General features: G+C 46.2%; 1 protein-coding gene across 1 annotated transcript in view; it reads right to left on the bottom strand.

The window, feature by feature from the left end:
• The window catches only part of M1AP (meiosis 1 associated protein), a 97925-nt gene that overhangs the window by 74841 nt on the left and 752 nt on the right, over nucleotides 1-22332 (bottom strand). Inside the window, exons 2-5 of the mRNA XM_088457222.1 lie at nucleotides 15587-15728; nucleotides 15302-15467; nucleotides 15084-15224; nucleotides 3684-3816 (exon numbers count right to left, since the gene is read on the bottom strand). Coding sequence (XP_088313348.1) covers nucleotides 3684-3816; nucleotides 15084-15224; nucleotides 15302-15467; nucleotides 15587-15728 — 582 coding nt within the window. The remainder of the gene's footprint in view (nucleotides 1-3683; nucleotides 3817-15083; nucleotides 15225-15301; nucleotides 15468-15586; nucleotides 15729-22332) is intronic.

Genomic DNA, 22332 nt, shown 5'->3' with positions numbered 1-22332 from the left:
GATCCCACAACCGATACAGATACCTTAGAAGCAAGGATACCTGAGTCAATGGGGGCCTCTCTGACATTGTCGACCAAAGATAGCAACTCCGTTCTGTGAACCCCCGACCGAAGACTATCCTCCAAGGAATCCGCCCAGTGTCCCAGAGCTTTGGCAACCCAAGCTGAGGCAAGGGCCGGATGGAAAATGGTCCCTGCATTAGAAGAAATAGCTTTAAGAAAATGTAGCTTCCTATCTATAGGATCCTTGAGGGTGGCTGAATTCAGGATAGGAAGGGTAGAAGATCTGACCAATCTAGCCACGTGTGCATCCACGGTGGGAGGAGACTCCCACTTAGCCCGGTCAGCCACAGGGAGGGGATAAAAAGTGAACATGCACTTTGAAATCAAGAAGCGCTTGCTAGGGCAAGTCCACACCTGCGCTAGGAGGTCCCCTAAATGAGGAGAGGAAGGAAACTGCACTGCTGATTTCTTTTGGTGCTTAAATACAGAGGAATATGATTTCAAGGCTTGGTCTTTGTCTTTAATCAAGAGTGCAGTTTTGACTGCCTTGTTCAAGGCTTCAACATCTACTTGTGGTTGTGAGTCCTCTTGAACAGAGCAAGTCTCCATATCTGAATCAACAGGGACGTCATCTTTCTGGTCTGAGGAAACCTCAGAGTCCAAACTGTCCCTCGCCGTTCATCTGAAATTCCTAAGTTTGGAAGGGCGGTCCTTGTCTAGCATCTCAAGGAAGCAGACATCTTGAACCGACTGAGAAAGGACTGAACCCACGGTGGTTTGGTGTTAGCCGTAATAGTGACAACTGAATTAACTCAAGTAGCAAGATTAGCAGGGAGTGCAGGTCTAGGGTCTGCAAGCTGATTTTCCAGCTGTAACATTGTGATAGTATAGTAGCCCATGCCGGCTCCTGGGCAGTAGTCCCAGGTGCCGGTACATCAGGTTGCGATCCAGAGAAACACAGGGCACATACACCATCACTACCCAGGCCACAAGCAGGGAGCCACCTTACCCTCCCCGAGCGATCGGCTGTGGCACCCTTCAGTGTGCTGGAGTTGGGCCAGGTAGAGATGGCCATCGACCATTGATGATTCAAAATCATCGATGGTTTATGGCCGATGTCAAATGCTATTACCATCGATGGGGGAGAACCAGATAGTTTCCCTCTATCGATGGTAAAGCATAACCAAATGTTTTTGGTTTTTTTTGCAAGGTGCCGGGACACAGAGCATTGTCCCGCCCCCAGGTTCTGATTGGCCCATGGGCCAGTCAGCCAAGGAACAGGGATGACCATCGGTTGGTGGAACCATCAATGGTCATTCATTGCATAGTTGCTCACTATCGATGGCCACTTGCTAAATCACCATCGATAGTAAACAAGGTAACCACACCGCCATCCCTAGGGCCAGGGTTTCTGACCCAGTCAAACAAACAAAAATGGCAGCTGCTCAATCAATCTAGCAGTACTAATCAGGTGCATGAAAGGGAGGGGTCATACTAAGTAGAAAAAGGAGGGGGGTTTAACCCCCTATTGTTCCTCAGCACACTGAATAATACTTGCAACACTATATGAACACTATATGGTAATAGAACGTCAGAGATATTGGTTGTATGCATTTGCAAATACATGGGAAGCTGCTAGGCCACGTCACGGCTTCTCTGTCACTATCAGTCCCTAACACTAAGGGGTTCACGTTCGGGGCACAGTGCACCCCGAAAAACGTCCAGCCCAGGATCCCCCCAGGGCATCACACGAAAAATGGAAAAAGAGTGACAGTGCAGTGTAAAGTATAGATGTGTGCGAGTAATTAATAAGTGTTGAAAATAGGGGTTAAAATATATGTGAAATATTACATGAATAAAATACAAACATAACAGGTGATGTGAAAAGCAACTATGGGTCTCATTCAGACCCAGTCGCAAGCGTTGAGTGCTCGCAACCAGGTCGATGTTAAGGCCCTGCGCACGCGCAGCGGCCGAACTGCGCTTGCGCAAGCCCCGGAGCAAGAGAGAAATTCTCTCGCTCCGGAGCTCACTACAAAAGGGGCGTCTGTTGATGTTGATCGACAGCTCGCCCCGTTTTGTAGGCGGGGCGGGGGGGTGGCTACACAAACAGAGGCGTTCCGTGCCGTTTTGTGGGCGGCCGCACTGACATCAGCAGTGATGTCAGTGGGGAGCTTCCTGCTCGATCAGAGCAGGAAGCTCCCTGGGGCTTGCGGTTGCCGAGACCAAACCTTAGGGTCTCATCGCAAGCCCTGATGGTCGCGATGGTCTTGACCATCACGACACTCAACCTGGTCGGTCGCTAAAGCTGTGAGTGGTAACCCACAGCTTAGCTAGTGACTGGGTGGCCACACTAAAAAAATACAAGCGGCCGCCCTCATTCAGAACGAGCGGTCGCTTCTTGCGACCGCCTCTGAATGAGGGCCTATGTGTATTGGGCATAGGGCACCCGAGGCTGCTCTGGCTGGGCCTCCTCAGGGCATCACCACGTAATATACACATAGTTGCTTTTCACATCACCTGTTATGTTGTATTTTATTCATGTAATATTTCACATATATTTTATATATACTTTTTTCAACACTTATTAATTACTCGCACACATCTATACTTTACACTTCACTGTCACTCTTTTTCCATTTTTCGTGTGATGCCCTGGGGGATCCTGGGCTGGACGTATTTCGGGGTGCACTGCTCCCCAGACGTGAACCCCTTAGTGTTAGGGACTGTTAGTGACAGAAAAGCCGTGACGTGGTCTAGCAGCTTCCCATGTATTTGCAAATGCATGCAACCAATATCTCTGAATTTCTATGACCTTAAAGTCTTCATATATTGTTGCAAGTATAATTCAGTGTGCTGAGGAACAATAGGGGGTTAAGCCCCCCTCCTTTTTCTGACCCAGTCGTCAGCGCTGTGGGCGCTGGGTATCAGCAGTGAGAGCGTCCCTGAGATACTGACTGTTCATAATATAAATAAATAAAACTAATAATGGTAAAAGAAGCTGAGACTGGTTCCACTCCTTTGGGCATCAAACGAAAAACTGCTCCAACTAGTGTTGGAGGCGTGGTATAGGGAGATGGAGCCTGTGCTGCTGGGGAAAAGAAGTTAACTGTTTGGTGCCCAGACACCTCTGCACCCTATACCCCAGAGTGTTACCTGTGTTCCCCCATGGAGGAACGAGAAATCTAATTACACTTTGGACTAAACACTTAGGGGTACATTTACTAAAGGTCAACTTTAATCAATTTAAAAATCAACAAAAAATGTATCAACCTCGATGTTGCGATTCTGAGAATAAATCACACATTTACTAATACAGGTACAACAGACCCTTTTTTATTAGTAAATGTGTGAATTAGCCCCAGAAACACAACATTAAATAGATCAAAATTGACCTTTAGTAAATACATCCCTTAGAATCTGAGCACTATACCAGTCTACCATTCACTAAAGGTAACTTCACCTGCATACGGTGATCACAGATGTCGGTATGCAGACGGAGGAGGGTGAGATGTATGACAATTGTGTGTGTGATGATTGATATATTCGGCTCTGTATTTATTATAATTCTCAGTCTTAGAACTCACAGTGCTGGGGGACAATACCGCTAATTCCTATCCCCAGTTACAGAGGGTGGGAGCAGATTGGGGGCTTATGATCTTCTCTAGGAGAGGTCTGTACCTGATGACTCTGAGGGTTTGGATGACTCCAGCAGGTGTGGTGAGAGCAGGTTGGGAAGGACGAGTCTGATCTCCCAGAGCTGGAAGTAGTCCGGGGTCTATCATTGGCCGATGTACGTCGCAGATCACTTTCACTGGAGAGATATAAATCAGGTTCTTACTCTATCTTGTTACATTAATAGTATGACGGACAATAACACCATAAGTCAGATTAAATCAGGGTACACATTATAAGATATATCGTACATATACATATTGTTCCGACAGGGATTGGAACATAACATAATGAGGACCGTACTGTGAGTACGCCTGACTGCGAATGCACGGTGGTAATCACATCATCCCATCTGCTGCACCACACAATGAATGATATACTGTGTTATTGTACAGCGGACTGTGAGTATGGCGCCTGATACTTCGTTACATGGCGCTGTTCCATCGTTGGGTACACACATTGTATAGTGTGTACCCAACTTAACTTCCATCCACTTCTATCCAGTTTTCTAATTTTATTTTCAAGAGAGACCTTAGGGTAAATGTAAACCCTGGCAGTCATTCATATTGGCAGAATTGTACCAGGCTAAGCACTTCACCCAATAGTAGTCTGCATAGAACAGAGGAGCGGGGTGCAGCACAGGGAGAAATGCGGGCAAACCCCGGAAATGCAGGTTACACTACATTTCTCATATGCACCAGGCCCCAGACAGCGATTCAGTGGGTTAAGCTATAGAGGCCTATGGGCTTCTATCGGGAGAGTGCAGTGAGGGGATTCCAATCGGATCCCTCCCAGCACCCCCCGCGACACACGCAAAAGGACGCCATAGACCTGGAAGTCCCTCATTCGCAAAGGGCCACTCTTACCAAGAGAGCTGTGCTTTACGGTGTTCTTCATACATACCGGCGATAATAACGTTGGCATGCACTCGGAGGGGTGCAGTATAGAATGCGATGCGCCATGCATTCGGAGGGTTGTGGGATGGAATGCAATGTGCCATGCATAGGAAAGGGTTGCGGGATGGAATGCGATGTGTCATGCATTGGGAGGGTTGTGGGATGGAATGCAATGTACCATGCATTGGGAGGGTTGCGGGATGTAAAGCGATGTGTCATGCACTCGGAGGGTTGCGGGATGGAACGTGATGCATCATGCACTCGGAGGGTTGCGGGATGGAATGCGATGTGTCATGCACTCGGAGGGTTGTGGGATGGAATGCCGTGTGTCATGAATTCGGAGGGTTGCGGGATGGAATGTGATGTGTCATGCATTGGGAGGGTTGCGGGATGGAATGCGATGTGCCATACATTCGGAGGGTTGTGGGATGGAATGCCGTGTGTCATGCACTCGGAGGGTTGCTGTATGGAATGCGATATGTCATGCATTGGGATGGAATGCGATGTGTCATGCACTCGGAGGGTTGCGGGATGGAATGCCGTGTGTCATGCACTCGGAGGGTTGCTGTATGGAATGCGATTTGTCATGCATTGGGATGGAATGTGATGTGTCATGCATTGGGAGGGTTGTGGGATGGAATGCGATGTGTCATGCATTGGGAGGGTTGTGGGATGGAATGCGATGTGTCATGCATTCGGAGGGTTGCGGGATGGAATGCGATGTGTCATGCATTCGGAGGGTTGCGGGATGGAATGCGATGTGTCATGCATTCGGAGGGTTGCGGGATGGAATGCGATGTGTCATGCATTCGGAGGGTTGCGGGATGGAATGCGATGTGTCATGCATTTGGAGGGTTGCGGGATGGAATGCGATGTGTCATGCATTCGGAGGGTTACGGGATGGAATGTGATGTGTCATGCACTCGGAGGGTTGCGGGATGGAATGCTGTGTGTCATGCACTCGGAGAGTTGTGGGATGGAAAGCGATGTGTCATGCATTCGGAGGGTTGCGGGATGGAATGCGATGTGTCATGCATTTGGAGGGTTGCGGGATGGAATGCGATGTGTCATGCATTCGGAGGGTTACGGGATGGAATGTGATGTGTCATGCACTCGGAGGGTTGCGGGATGGAATGCTGTGTGTCATGCACTCGGAGAGTTGTGGGATGGAAAGCGATGTGTCATGCATTCGGAGGGTTGCGGGATGGAATGCGATGTGTCATGCACTCGGAGAGTTGTGGGATGGAATGCGATGTGTCATGCATTCGGTGGGTTGTGGGATGGAATGTGATGTGTCATGCATTGGGATAGAGTGTGATGTATCATGCACTCGGAGGGTTGCGGGATGGAATGCTGTGTGTCATGCTTTGGGATGGAGGCCCTCATTCAGAACCGCTCGTAAGCGGCCGCTCGTTCGTTATGAGCGATGTTCGCACATCTGCGCATGCGTACAGATTGTAATACGCATGCGCGAACCAGTCAGTGCGGCCGAAAATAGTTTGTTCGCTAAATAGCGAATGCCTGCTATTTTGAGTGACAGAATGAGGCGTATGTGGGTGGTAACAGGGGAAGGTGCTTGAAAACGGGGAGTGGAATTCAGAACGCAGGCGTGCTTAAAGGTCAAAACGGGCGTTTTATGGGTGTGCATAATTAATACAGCAGCGTCATTGACCACGTCACTGGGTTATTTTATAGCCAGAACTGCTCGCAAGATTGCGGTAGGAAAAACCAACCACTAGAATAGCGAGCAGTTCATAAATAGCGGACATGACGTATGGTGCGAGCGGCCAGGGGGCGTCTTTTTCAAAATTACAACCGCAAGTTTTGATCGCTCGTTCAGACATAGAGGCGTGAACAGACCGCAAAGAGCGAACTGTTCATTTGAATAGCCACCCCCTTTTTCTGAACAAGCGAGCGCAAATAGCGTCCGGCTCTGAATAAGACCCGGAATGCGATGTGTCATGCATACGGAGGGTCATTAGCTGTACCTGTGTGACACAATGTATCCCGTCATTAGCTGTACCTGTGTGACACAATGTACTTATCCTGTCATTAGCTGTACCTGTGTGACACAATGTATCCCGTCATTAGCTGTACCTGTGTGACACAATGTACTTATCCTGTCATTAGCTGTACCTGTGTGACACAATGTACTTATGCTGTCATTAGCTGTACCTGTGTGACACAATGTATCCCGTCATTAGCTGTACCTGTGTGACACAATGTATCCCGTCATTAGCTGTACCTGTGTGACACAATGTACTTATCCCGTCATTAGCTGTACTTGTGTGACACAATGTGCTTATCCCGTCATTAGCTGTACCTGTGTGACACAATGTACTTATCCCGTCATTAGCTGTACCTGTGTGACACAATGTACTTATCCCGTCATAAGCTGTACCTGTGTGACACAATGTACTTATCCCGTCATTAGCTGTACCTGTGTGACACAATGTACTTATCCCGTCATTAGCTGTACCTGTGTGACACAATGTACTTATCCCGTCATTAGCTGTACCTGTGTGACACAATGTACTTATCCTGTCATTAGCTGTACCTGTGTGACACAATGTATCCTGTCATTAGCTGTACCTGTGTGACACAATGTATCCTGTCATTAGCTGTACCTGTGTGACACAATATACTTATCCTGTCATTAGCTGTACCTGTGTGACACAATGTATCCCGTCATTAGCTGTACCTGTGTGACACAATGTATCCCGTCATTAGCTGTACCTGTGTGACACAATGTACTTATCCCGTCATTAGCTGTACCTGTGTGACACAATGTATCCCGTCATTAGCTGTACCTGTGTGACACAATGTACTTATCCCGTCATTAGCTGTACCTGTGTGACACAATGTACTTATCCCGTCATTAGCTGTACCTGTGTGACACAATGTACTTATCCCGTCATTAGCTGTACCTGTGTGACACAATGTACTTATCCTGTCATTAGCTGTACCTGTGTGACACAATGTGCTTATCCTGTCATTAGCTGTACCTGTGTGACACAATGTACTTATCCTGTCATTAGCTGTACCTGTGTGACACAATGTACTTATCCCGTCATTAGCTGTACCTGTGTGACACAATGTACTTATCCCGTCATTAGCTGTACCTGTGTGACACAATGTACTTATCCCGTCATTAGCTGTACCTGTGTGACACAATGTACTTATCCCGTCATTAGCTGTACCTGTGTGACACAATGTACTTATCCCGTCATTAGCTGTACCTGTGTGACACAATGTATCCCGTCATTAGCTGTACCTGTGTGACACAATGTACTTATCCTGTCATTAGCTGTACCTGTGTGACACAATGTACTTATCCTGTCATTAGCTGTACCTGTGTGACACAATGTACTTATCCTGTCATTAGCTGTACCTGTGTGACACAATGTACTTATCCTGTCATTAGCTGTACCTGTGTGACACAATGTGCTTATCCTGTCATTAGCTGTACCTGTGTGACACAATGTACTTATACTGTCATTAGCTGTACCTGTGTGACACAATGTACTTATCCTGTCATTAGCTGTACCTGTGTGACACAATGTATCCCGTCATTAGCTGTACCTGTGTGACACAATGTACTTATCCCGTCATTAGCTGTACCTGTGTGACACAATGTACTTATCCTGTCATTAGCTGTACCTGTGTGACACAATGTATCCTGTCATTAGCTGTACCTGTGTGACACAATGTACTTATCCTGTCATTAGCTGTACCTGTGTGACACAATGTACTTATCCCGTCATTAGCTGTACCTGTGTGACACAATGTACTTATCCCGTCATTAGCTGTACCTGTGTGACACAATGTATCCTGTCATTAGCTGTACCTGTGTGACACAATGTACTTATCCCGTCATTAGCTGTACCTGTGTGACACAATGTACTTATCCTGTCATTAGCTGTACCTGTGTGACACAATGTACTTATCCTGTCATTAGCTGTACCTGTGTGACACAATGTACTTATCCTGTCATTAGCTGTACCTGTGTGACACAATGTACTTATCCCGTCATTAGCTGTACCTGTGTGACACAATGTACTTATCCCGTCATTAGCTGTACCTGTGTGACACAATGTACTTATCCCGTCATTAGCTGTACCTGTGTGACACAATGTACTTATCCTGTCATTAGCTGTACCTGTGTGACACAATGTACTTATCCTGTCATTAGCTGTACCTGTGTGACACAATGTACTTATCCTGTCATTAGCTGTACCTGTGTGACACAATGTACTTATCCTGTCATTAGCTGTACCTGTGTGACACAATGTACTTATCCTGTCATTAGCTGTACCTGTGTGACACAATGTACTTATCCTGTCATTAGCTGTACCTGTGTGACACAATGTATCCCGTCATTAGCTGTACCTGTGTGACACAATGTACTTATCCCGTCATTAGCTGTACCTGTGTGACACAATGTACTTATCCTGTCATTAGCTGTACCTGTGTGACACAATGTATCCTGTCATTAGCTGTACCTGTGTGACACAATGTACTTATCCTGTCATTAGCTGTACCTGTGTGACACAATGTACTTATCCCGTCATTAGCTGTACCTGTGTGACACAATGTACTTATCCTGTCATTAGCTGTACCTGTGTGACACAATGTATCCTGTCATTAGCTGTACCTGTGTGACACAATGTACTTATCCCGTCATTAGCTGTACCTGTGTGACACAATGTACTTATACTGTCATTAGCTGTACCTGTGTGACACAATGTATCCCGTCATTAGCTGTACCTGTGTGACACAATGTATCCCGTCATTAGCTGTACCTGTGTGACACAATGTACTTATCCCGTCATTAGCTGTACCTGTGTGACACAATGTATCCTGTCATTAGCTGTACCTGTGTGACACAATGTATCCCGTCATTAGCTGTACCTGTGTGACACAATGTACTTATCCCGTCATTAGCTGTACCTGTGTGACACAATGTACTTATCCTGTCATTAGCTGTACCTGTGTGACACAATGTACTTATCCCGTCATTAGCTGTACCTGTGTGACACAATGTGCTTATCCTGTCATTAGCTGTACCTGTGTGACACAATGTACTTATCCTGTCATTAGCTGTACCTGTGTGACACAATGTACTTATACTGTCATTAGCTGTACCTGTGTGACACAATGTATCCTGTCATTAGCTGTACCTGTGTGACACAATGTACTTATCCCGTCATTAGCTGTACCTGTGTGACACAATGTACTTATACTGTCATTAGCTGTACCTGTGTGACACAATGTACTTATCCTGTTATTAGCTGTACCTGTGTGACACAATGTATCCTGTCATTAGCTGTACCTGTGTGACACAATGTACTTATCCTGTCATTAGCTGTACCTGTGTGACACAATGTATCCCGTCATTAGCTGTACCTGTGTGACACAATGTACTTATCCTGTCATTAGCTGTACCTGTGTGACACAATGTATCCCGTCATTAGCTGTACCTGTGTGACACAATGTACTTATCCCGTCATTAGCTGTACCTGTGTGACACAATGTACTTATCCTGTCATTAGCTGTACCTGTGTGACACAATGTACTTATCCTGTCATTAGCTGTACCTGTGTGACACAATGTACTTATCCTGTCATTAGCTGTACCTGTGTGACACAATGTACTTATCCCGTCATTAGCTGTACCTGTGTGACACAATGTACTTATCCTGTCATTAGCTGTACCTGTGTGACACAATGTACTTATCCTGTCATTAGCTGTACCTGTGTGACACAATGTACTTATCCTGTCATTAGCTGTACCTGTGTGACACAATGTACTTATCCCGTCATTAGCTGTACCTGTGTGACACAATGTATCCCGTCATTAGCTGTACCTGTGTGACACAATGTACTTATCCCGTCATTAGCTGTACCTGTGTGACACAATGTACTTATCCTGTCATTAGCTGTACCTGTGTGACACAATGTACTTATCCCGTCATTAGCTGTACCTGTGTGACACAATGTACTTATCCTGTCATTAGCTGTACCTGTGTGACACAATGTACTTATCCTGTCATTAGCTGTACCTGTGTGACACAATGTATCCCGTCATTAGCTGTACCTGTGTGACACAATGTATCCCGTCATTAGCTGTACCTGTGTGACACAATGTACTTATCCCGTCATTAGCTGTACCTGTGTGACACAATGTATCCCGTCATTAGCTGTACCTGTGTGACACAATGTACTTATCCTGTCATTAGCTGTACCTGTGTGACACAATGTATCCCGTCATTAGCTGTACCTGTGTGACACAATGTACTTATCCCGTCATTAGCTGTACCTGTGTGACACAATGTATCCTGTCATTAGCTGTACCTGTGTGACACAATGTACTTATCCTGTCATTAGCTGTACCTGTGTGACACAATGTACTTATCCTGTCATTAGCTGTACCTGTGTGACACAATGTATCCTGTCATTAGCTGTACCTGTGTGACACAATGTATCCCGTCATTAGCTGTACCTGTGTGACACAATGTACTTATCCCGTCATTAGCTGTACCTGTGTGACACAATGTACTTATCCTGTCATTAGCTGTACCTGTGTGACACAATGTACTTATCCTGTTATTAGCTGTACCTGTGTGACACAATGTACTTATCCTGTCATTAGCTGTACCTGTGTGACACAATGTACTTATCCCGTCATTAGCTGTACCTGTGTGACACAATGTACTTATCCTGTCATTAGCTGTACCTGTGTGACACAATGTACTTATCCTGTCATTAGCTGTACCTGTGTGACACAATGTACTTATCCTGTCATTAGCTGTACCTGTGTGACACAATCTACTTATCCCGTCATTAGCTGTACCTGTGTGACACAATGTACTTATCCTGTCATTAGCTGTACCTGTGTGACACAATGTACTTATCCCGTCATTAGCTGTACCTGTGTGACACAATGTACTTATCCCGTCATTAGCTGTACCTGTGTGACACAATGTACTTATCCCGTCATTAGCTGTACCTGTGTGACACAATCTACTTATCCCGTCATTAGCTGTACCTGTGTGACACAATGTACTTATCCTGTCATTAGCTGTACCTGTGTGACACAATGTACTTATCCCGTCATTAGCTGTACCTGTGTGACACAATCTACTTATCCCGTCATTAGCTGTACCTGTGTGACACAATGTACTTATACTGTCATTAGCTGTACCTGTGTGACACAATCTACTTATCCTGTCATTAGCTGTACCTGTGTGACACAATGTACTTATACTGTCATTAGCTGTACCTGTGTGACACAATCTACTTATCCTGTCATTAGCTGTACCTGTGTGACACAATGTACTTATCCTGTCATTAGCTGTACCTGTGTGACACAATGTACTTATCCTGTCATTAGCTGTACCTGTGTGACACAATGTACTTATCCCGTCATTAGCTGTACCTGTGTGACACAATGTACTTATCCCGTCATTAGCTGTACCTGTGTGACACAATGTATCCCGTCATTAGCTGTACCTGTGTGACACAATGTACTTATCCTGTCATTAGCTGTACCTGTGTGACACAATGTATCCTGTCATTAGCTGTACCTGTGTGACACAATGTACTTATCCCGTCATTAGCTGTACCTGTGTGACTCAATGTACTTATCCCGTCATTAGCTGTACCTGTGTGACACAATGTACTTATCCCGTCATTAGCTGTACCTGTGTGACTCAATGTACTTATCCCGTCATTAGCTGTACCTGTGTGACACAATGTATCCCGTCATTAGCTGTACCTGTGTGACACAATGTACTTATCCTGTCATTAGCTGTACCTGTGTGACACAATGTATCCTGTCATTAGCTGTACCTGTGTGACACAATGTACTTATCCTGTCATTAGCTGTACCTGTGTGACACAATGTACTTATCCCGTCATTAGCTGTACCTGTGTGACACAATGTACTTATCCTGTCATTAGCTGTACCTGTGTGACACAATGTACTTATACTGTCATTAGCTGTACCTGTGTGACACAATGTATCCCGTCATTAGCTGTACCTGTGTGACACAATGTACTTATCCCGTCATTAGCTGTACCTGTGTGACACAATGTACTTATCCCGTCATTAGCTGTACCTGTGTGACACAATGTACTTATCCCGTCATTAGCTGTACCTGTGTGACACAATGTACTTATCCCGTCATTAGCTGTACCTGTGTGACACAATGTACTTATCCCGTCATTAGCTGTACCTGTGTGACACAATGTACTTATCCTGTCATTAGCTGTACCTGTGTGACACAATGTATCCTGTCATTAGCTGTACCTGTGTGACACAATGTATCCCGTCATTAGCTGTACCTGTGTGACACAATGTACTTATCCCGTCATTAGCTGTACCTGTGTGACACAATGTACTTATCCTGTCATTAGCTGTACCTGTGTGACACAATGTACTTATCCTGTTATTAGCTGTACCTGTGTGACACAATGTACTTATCCTGTCATTAGCTGTACCTGTGTGACACAATGTACTTATCCCGTCATTAGCTGTACCTGTGTGACACAATGTACTTATCCTGTCATTAGCTGTACCTGTGTGACACAATGTACTTATCCTGTCATTAGCTGTACCTGTGTGACACAATGTACTTATCCCGTCATTAGCTGTACCTGTGTGACACAATGTACTTATCCTGTCATTAGCTGTACCTGTGTGACACAATGTACTTATCCTGTCATTAGCTGTACCTGTGTGACACAATGTACTTATCCCGTCATTAGCTGTACCTGTGTGACACAATGTACTTATCCCGTCATTAGCTGTACCTGTGTGACACAATGTACTTATCCCGTCATTAGCTGTACCTGTGTGACACAATCTACTTATCCCGTCATTAGCTGTACCTGTGTGACACAATGTACTTATCCTGTCATTAGCTGTACCTGTGTGACACAATGTACTTATCCCGTCATTAGCTGTACCTGTGTGACACAATGTACTTATCCCGTCATTAGCTGTACCTGTGTGACACAATCTACTTATCCCGTCATTAGCTGTACCTGTGTGACACAATGTACTTATACTGTCATTAGCTGTACCTGTGTGACACAATCTACTTATCCTGTCATTAGCTGTACCTGTGTGACACAATGTACTTATACTGTCATTAGCTGTACCTGTGTGACACAATCTACTTATCCTGTCATTAGCTGTACCTGTGTGACACAATGTACTTATCCTGTCATTAGCTGTACCTGTGTGACACAATGTACTTATCCTGTCATTAGCTGTACCTGTGTGACACAATGTACTTATCCCGTCATTAGCTGTACCTGTGTGACACAATGTACTTATCCCGTCATTAGCTGTACCTGTGTGACACAATGTATCCCGTCATTAGCTGTACCTGTGTGACACAATGTACTTATCCTGTCATTAGCTGTACCTGTGTGACACAATGTATCCTGTCATTAGCTGTACCTGTGTGACACAATGTACTTATCCCGTCATTAGCTGTACCTGTGTGACTCAATGTACTTATCCCGTCATTAGCTGTACCTGTGTGACACAATGTACTTATCCCGTCATTAGCTGTACCTGTGTGACTCAATGTACTTATCCCGTCATTAGCTGTACCTGTGTGACACAATGTATCCCGTCATTAGCTGTACCTGTGTGACACAATGTACTTATCCTGTCATTAGCTGTACCTGTGTGACACAATGTATCCTGTCATTAGCTGTACCTGTGTGACACAATGTACTTATCCTGTCATTAGCTGTACCTGTGTGACACAATGTACTTATCCCGTCATTAGCTGTACCTGTGTGACACAATGTACTTATCCTGTCATTAGCTGTACCTGTGTGACACAATGTACTTATCCTGTCATTAGCTGTACCTGTGTGACACAATGTACTTATACTGTCATTAGCTGTACCTGTGTGACACAATGTATCCCGTCATTAGCTGTACCTGTGTGACACAATGTACTTATCCCGTCATTAGCTGTACCTGTGTGACACAATGTACTTATCCCGTCATTAGCTGTACCTGTGTGACACAATGTACTTATCCCGTCATTAGCTGTACCTGTGTGACACAATGTACTTATCCCGTCATTAGCTGTACCTGTGTGACACAATGTACTTATCCCGTCATTAGCTGTACCTGTGTGACACAATGTACTTATCCTGTCACTAGCTGTACCTGTGTGACACAATGTACTTATCCCGTCATTAGCTGTACCTGTGTGACACAATGTACTTATCCTGTCACTAGCTGTACCTGTGTGACACAATGTAAGTAGGTATCTCTATGCCAGCGCCCGTGTGCTCTGCCAGCAGTACCAGCCAATGTGTGTTCTCTTAGCACTACCACCTACTGCTCCCTGATATAATGAACACATTGCAGGGGTATCAGGACCGGGACCCCCTACCATTGGGACATATTGTCTAAATCTCTCTAACACAACCCTTCATGTGCCATAATGTTGTGTTGTAGACAATGATAGTGTACTTACACTCGGAGGCTTCTTCTGGTAGTATCAGGTGGACTTCTTCTCGCTCACCAGGCCTTGTAAGCAGCAATGATTTGAGGCAGCTCTCCAAGCTTAGAACATCCCCCGGACAGGCAGAGAACTCAATGTGACATAGATGGGAACCTAAGTGACAAAGTGACAATATGGCGTACAAAGCGATGAGCAGGCATAGAGAGCGGGCATACTGAGGCGTCTCATACACTGACCCGGATCTGGCTCAGGCGAGGAGCTGGCACTCACACTGCCCTCGTCACATGAGATATGAAGAACCAGCAATCGACGCAACGTAGTCAGATCAGCTTCCTGCAAATCACCGTCCAGCTCGGAGGCAATGTCACGTCCCAGGCGGGGGGATATCACAGTCACCTAATGATAAAACAGGAGCATTATTACTGATAGACATTCTGCAGGGGGTTTCCTATAATATATGAATCTAGTAATGACCACTGTACTGTCTATGGGAGAGCTATACGCAGCCTCCTCACAGCCTCTGACTGGAGTCCAGTGTCTATTATTGGCCGCCCTTCCCATGTGAGGTACCCGGGTATTAATAGTCCCAGATACTCTGTCATTTTCTCCCTAGGCAGTCGGAGATTTGTCCAACGATGACAACTGAAACCTTGAAAGCTGCGTGAAATGAACGGGAATAAAATGGGCATTTCACCAAACCTCCTTATAGAATTTCATGCCGCTATATGGGACTGTAAGGTATAAAAAGCTACATGGGCTCCATTTACCAAAGAAGTGTGTAGGGAGGCTCTAAGGTGCTTGTCCTGCCCCGTGCTGCTGCCACATTGGAGGTGCCCCAAACCCCCGGCTGCTGCCACATAGGAGGTGCCCCAAACCCCCAGCTGCTGCCACATAGGAGGTGCCCCAAACCCCCAGCTGCTGCCACATAGGAGGTGCCCCAAACCCCCAGCTGCTGCCACATAGGAGGTGCCCCAAACCCCCGGCTGCTGCCACATAGGAGGTGTCCCAAACCCCCAGCTGCTGCCACATAGGAGGTGCCCCAAACCCCCGGCTGCTGCCACATAGGAGGTGCCCCAAACCCCCAGCTGTAAGTATTAACTAGAAATGTGTGTCCAAGCGCTCCTGAGTGGTGATAATGACAGTAATTAGTGTATAATCAATTGGGGATTGTTCATTCGTGCCGTAGCCCAATTATTGTCCTTTATCTCAAAAAAGTTCAGTCCCAAAATCTGTAGGAAGAGTTTTCTTACATGTTACATGTATGTACTGGATGCAATAACTGTATTCATCCTACTGGGAATTGTCTTATGCTGCTTTTATGCCTAAATTCCGGGTCTGACCCGGAGGTTGGAACAGGGTTCAATCCGGATTAGACCTGGAATTTAGCCGGCACTGACCCAGGAAATTCCTGAGTCGGCGCCGTTCACACCAGAGCAGGGTCTGCAGTGATCCCGCTCTTCCAGCGTGGAAGTAAACGCTTGGAGAATCGGCCAAGATGCGCCGGGCTCCAGGTCATCGTGACCCGGATCGCGCCGTTTACACTACAGGGTTTCATGGATTATTCCCGTGTTAAACCCTGCAAGTTACCTGAGTTGGATTGCTGGGTCACTCAACCCGGGAATACATCCCTGTCCCCATTTACACCAAGGAGCTTGCAGGGGTAACCCTGCAATACCCCTTTTACACCAGAGCTAAAACCTGGGTTATCAGTGGTACGTCCCAGTTATATGTCCACATATATTATATTATATACAGATATATATATATATATTGCAACACAGTCAGGATAGGGGTCCCTCTCCTGGGGTAGATGGACTCCCTCTTTACACACACAGCAGCTGTAGAAACAGGATAAAAGTCAGGGGTTCTCATACAAACTGGTCAACGCCAGTCTGTATTGTGCCAAATGAATATAAACATAAACAAAACATAAACATAAGTCCTAGCCCAGCAGGGCACTAGCTACACACCATCAACAAAACACGTGCACAGTACTTACAAGGATTATCACCAAGTGTCTCTGAACAGGCTAGTCTGCCTGCTCTCCCAGGTGTGAGCCACAAAACAAACCCAACTTATATTAGCCATTACCAGCTGCAAGCCCTAATGAGCCTGTTACCAGGCTGAAAGGCCCAAAACCTGGAGTGGCCTGTGGATGGAGCCCTCCCTCTCCTCACATCCACACCCCCAAGGACCCAAACCGGCTTTTCTCTAAAGCCGACATTTCTAGTCTGTTTTTCCCAAACAGACTTCTCCTGTGGTTTCAGAACACATATGACAAGAACCTAGGACATACATATAAGCCATTCCTCACTTCTCCAGTGCTTCTATTACATATCCCTCCCTTTGTTTCGACCTGTGGGGCAGAACAACTGCAGCCCCCAAACAATGGACACGTGACAAAGCATTAGCCAGCTGGCTTCCTGGCCTGTGTTCTATTTTAAAGGTTGGTAATGCCAAGAACCATCTCGTTATTCTCGCATTACTGTCCTTTGTTTTCTGACATCCACTTCAGTGGGGCATGGTCAGTGATCAATCTGAACTTTCTTCCCACCAAGTAGTACCTGAGAGTCTCTGATGCCCACTTTATGGCCAATGCTTCTTTCTCGACCGTAGCATAGTCTCTTTCATGTACATTTAATTTCCGGCTTAAGAAGAAAATCGGGTGTTCATCACCCTCTTTGCTTTGGGACAGGACAGCTCCAATGCCTACATCTGATGCATCGGTTTGTACAACAAACTCTCTGTCAAAATCAGGGGTCATCAGGACTGGTTGGGTACATAAAAATAGCGTTAACTCCTGGAAAGCCTTCTCTGCTTCAGGACCCCCATTCCACCATGACTTTCTGTTTGCCTTTGGTAAGGTCAGTCAGTGGGACTGCAATGGTGGCAAAATTGGGTATACACCTCCTATAATACCCAGTGATCCCTAAGAAGGCTCTCACCTGCTTTTTATTCAGGGGTCATGGTCAGTTTTGGATTGCCTCAATCTTATTGAGCTGTGGTTTTATCAAACCTCTGCCAGTGGTGTACCCAAGATACTTTACTTCTTTCATCCCTAGACAACACTTTTTTGGGTTGGCTGTCAAACCTTCCTTACAGATGGAGTCCAACACTGCTTGTACTCTGGGCAAGTGAGACTGCCAATCAGGACTATGAATGACCACACCATCCAGATAAGCAGCAGCATACTGTCTATGTGGCCTTAGAATCCTATCCATCAAGCTTTGAAAGGTAGCAGGTGCCCCATGTAGCCCAAAGGGCAACATTTTGTTTTGAAACAACCCCTCTGGTGCAGCAAAAGCAGTCTTTTCTTTGGCGTTCTCAGTTAACCAAAGGGTATTGGCAAGTGTTGTTAAGTCAAGAGTAGTTAAATATCTGGCTGTCCCCACCCTTTCAATTAGTTCGTCCACCCTAGGCATTGGGTAGGCATCGAACTTTGACACACTTTTCAATTTCCAGAAGTTATTGCAGAATCGCACATTCCCATCAGGTTTTGGAATGAGCACAATGGGACTTGACCACTCACTATGCGATTCCTCAATTACACCCAACTCTAAAATATTTTTAATTTCCTTCGACACTGATTCTCTTTGGGCTTCTGGTAACCTATAGGATTTTAGGTTGATCTTAACCCCTGGGTCAGTGATTATGTCATGTTTGATGACCGTGGTTTTCCCTTTTGGTCAGAAAACAGCACCCTATTTCTATTCAGAAATTCCTTAACTTCCTGCTGTTGACTGGCTGGCAGGGTTTTTTCCACTGTCACTTCGGGTACCATGGGCCCTGGGTTTACTGGAGGGGCTCGGACGGCTGACAGTGCTGCTCTATCCTTCCAGGGTTTTATTAGATTTACATAGTATATCTGTTCTGGTTTTCTTTTCCCCGGCTGGTAAACTTTATAATTGACCTGCCCCACTTTTCTAAGATTTCAAAAGGTCCTTGCCACGTAGCCAAAAGTTTACTTTCTACTGTGGGAACCAACACCAACACTCTGTTCCCAGGAGCAAAGTTGCGTAAGCGAGCATTGCGGTTGTATACCCTCTGCTGTGCCTTTTGGGCCTGTTCCAAGTGCTCTCTTACTATAAGCACCACAGCAGCAATTCTTTCTTGCATTTGAGAAAAATGCTCAATAACTGTTTTATAGGGACTGGACTGCCCCTCCCATGTCTCTTTGGCAATGTCAAGTAACCCCCTTGGATGTCTCCCGTACAACAAATCAAAAGGGGAAAACCCTGTGGAGAATTGGTGAACCTCTCTTATGGCCAACAGCAAATAAGGTAACAAGTAATCCCAGTCTCTACCATCTTTGTCCACTACTTTCCTTAGCATGTGTTTTAAAGTTTTATTAAACCTCTCCACTAGCCCATCGGTCTGGGGATGGTACACAGAGGTTCTTAAATGGTCAAATTTAGACAAGCGGCATAACTCCTTCATGATATTTGACATAAATGGGGTACCTTGGTCAGTCAGGATCTCCTTAGGTATTCCCAGCCTGCTAAAGACATGGACTAATTCTCTAGCAATGGTCTTGGTTGACGTATTGCGTAACGGTATCGCTTCCGGGTACCGTGTAGCGTAATCCATTATCACCAGAATATATTGATGGCCCCGGGCAGATTTCATTAATGGCCCAAACAAATCCATAGCTATTCTTTCAAACGGAACCTCAATAATGGGTAACGGAACCAGGGGACTTTTGAAATGTGGCCTTGGAGCATGATACTGACATTCAGGAAGGATGCACAATAATCAGATACCTCTTTATGGACCCTGGGCCAAAATAACCTCTGCATAATTCACTCAGTGGTATTCTCCTATACCCCTAGGTGGCCTGCATATGACCATGGGCTAGATCCAACAATGTTCTTCTGTAAGCTTTGGGAACTATTAGTTGTTCCACAATATCTTCCCCCTTCTTAGTCACCTGATACAACAAATCCTGACATACTGCCATGTGAGGATATGACAAAGGTCTATGGGTTTACCATTGATCACCTTGACATTCTCCCTGGCTTCTACCAGAGTAGGGTCATTTAACTGCTCCACGGCAAAAACCTCTCTTCTGACCTCTAAATCAGGCAGACTATCAACTGGCTCAACAACACTTCCGACCTCAGTGGGAGGCACAACACTTGGTGAGCCACCATCACGCTCTGCATTCTCTAGTTCGCCAATCAAACTAGAAAAGGGAACACCTCTGACTCTGAAGAAACTTCCTCTGCTACTACGCCAGAAACCTTCTCAAACGAGTCAGGGTGATTTACCTCTGTGCAAAATCGGCTTTCCCACAACTTCCAGAAGTGAGCAAAGTCTCTCCCCAATATTGCATCGTACATTAAGCCACGTACCAAACCCACAGAGACTATCACGGAACCACATGGTGTCTCGATTTTCACTTCTGCAGTAATATAATAGCGAGTGTCCCCATGTATGCAGGTCACACCAACAGTTTTCACCTTACGCTTCAAGGGGTTCACCAGTTCAGCTTTCATAAGTGTAACCAGGCTACTAGAATCTAACAGAGCCTCTACTCGGTTGCCTTCTACAGTGAGTATACACATGTGCTTATCTGTCTCAACCTGCCGGTCAGCAGTACAGGCTGGTTGTGCAACGAAAGACATCGTGCGGTTGACATAAGCAGTATCACATTGCATAGGTTCACAGGTAAGCAAACAATTAGCCACAATATGGCCGAAACCACATCAGAAACATTGAATTACATTAATATCTAGTGTTTTACAGGGTAGGAACCTTCCTGGCCTGGCTGGTCCGTCTCCAGGTTCCACACCCCAGTCTTGAGTACCTTCCATCGCCCAGCACCCTCTTCCCCTGGAACAGTCTTAACAGTGCTGATGGGAGTTCACCGATGCGCCATCGGGGCTCGGTGGGGCACACTCATCAGCTCCTCAGCCTCCACGTACCTCTCCACCAGTTCGACTAGCTGGTCTGCGGACTTAGGGTTTGCATGGCTCACCCACTTGCGCAGAGACGCAGGTACCGATCACAGATACCGGTCCATCATGACTCTTTCCACCATCTGTGGTCCTGTCAGCGTCTCTGGCTGCAGCCATTTTGTGGTTAGATGGACGAGGTCATGCATCTGTGAGCGTGGAGGTTTTTCCATTTGGAACTCCCAGCAGTGGACTCGTTGGGCCCGAACAAATGAGGTGACTCCCAAGCGGGTTAGGATCTCCCGTTTTAACTTTGCATAGTCCTTGGCATCATTCAGACATAAATCATAGTAGGCCTTTTGTGGTTCTCCAGACAGGAAGGGTACCACAAGACTTGCCCACTGCTCTTTAGGCCACTTCTCTCTTTCGGCGGTTCTTTCAAAGGCCGTAAGGTATGCCTCCACATCATCACTCTTGGTCATCTATTGCAGAAAGTGACTGGTCCGTATGGTGTGAGTGTTGGTTAGAAGAGCAGGGGAAGCATCTCCAGACCAAACTACAAGCTGCTGTACCACCTCTTTTATGGCCTGGCTGTTTTCCGCTATGGGCTGGTGGGTTTCCTCGATGGTGTTGTTGCCTCTGGGCTGCCTCCAAGGCCAATAGTTGCACATGACTGGATTCCTGCTGAGCCCTGGTAGCTTCCTGCTGAGCCCTGGTAGCTTCTTGCTGAGCCCTGGTAGCTTCTTGCTGAGCCCTGGTAGCTTCTTGCTGAGCCCTGGTAGCTTCCTGCTGAGCCCTGGTAGCTTCTTGCTGAGCCCTGGTAGCTTCTTGCTGAGCCCTGGTAGCTTCCTGCTGAGCCCTGGTAGCTTCTTGCTGAGCCCTGGTAGCTTCTTGCTGAGCCCTGGTAGCTTCCTGCTGAGCCCTGGTAGCTTCTTGCTGAGCCCTGGTAGCTTCTTGCTGAGCCCTGGTAGCTTCTTGCTGAGCCCTGGTAGCTTCTTGCTGAGCCCTGGTAGCTTCTTGCTGAGCCCTGGTAGCTTCTTGCTGAGCCCTGGTAGCTTCTTGCTGAGCCCTGGTAGCTTCTTGCTGAACTTTGTTTGTTTCCTGCTGAGCTGCCGTAGCTTGGAGCAAGGCTTTAACAATGTCCTCCATTTTGCCCTGGGGTGTAGGTTGGAAGCAGAATCTGGCTTCCCTAAGCATCTGCGGACGCCACCTCTATGAACTTCAAAGGACACAACTTTATATCCACACTGACGAATTGGTATCTGTCCCCTTAAATTTTAAACGAAAATTTCTCCTTGCTGCAAACTTCAGTGTATGATTGCCCACATTCTCCACCAAATGCGACACAGTCAGGATAGGGGTCCCTC

This window comes from Taudactylus pleione, unplaced genomic scaffold (genome assembly GCF_031769625.1).
Source record: "Taudactylus pleione unplaced genomic scaffold, aTauple2 ptg000747l, whole genome shotgun sequence".
Lineage (NCBI taxonomy): Eukaryota > Metazoa > Chordata > Amphibia > Anura > Myobatrachidae > Taudactylus > Taudactylus pleione.
This window is presented reverse-complemented; position numbering and strand designations above follow the sequence as displayed.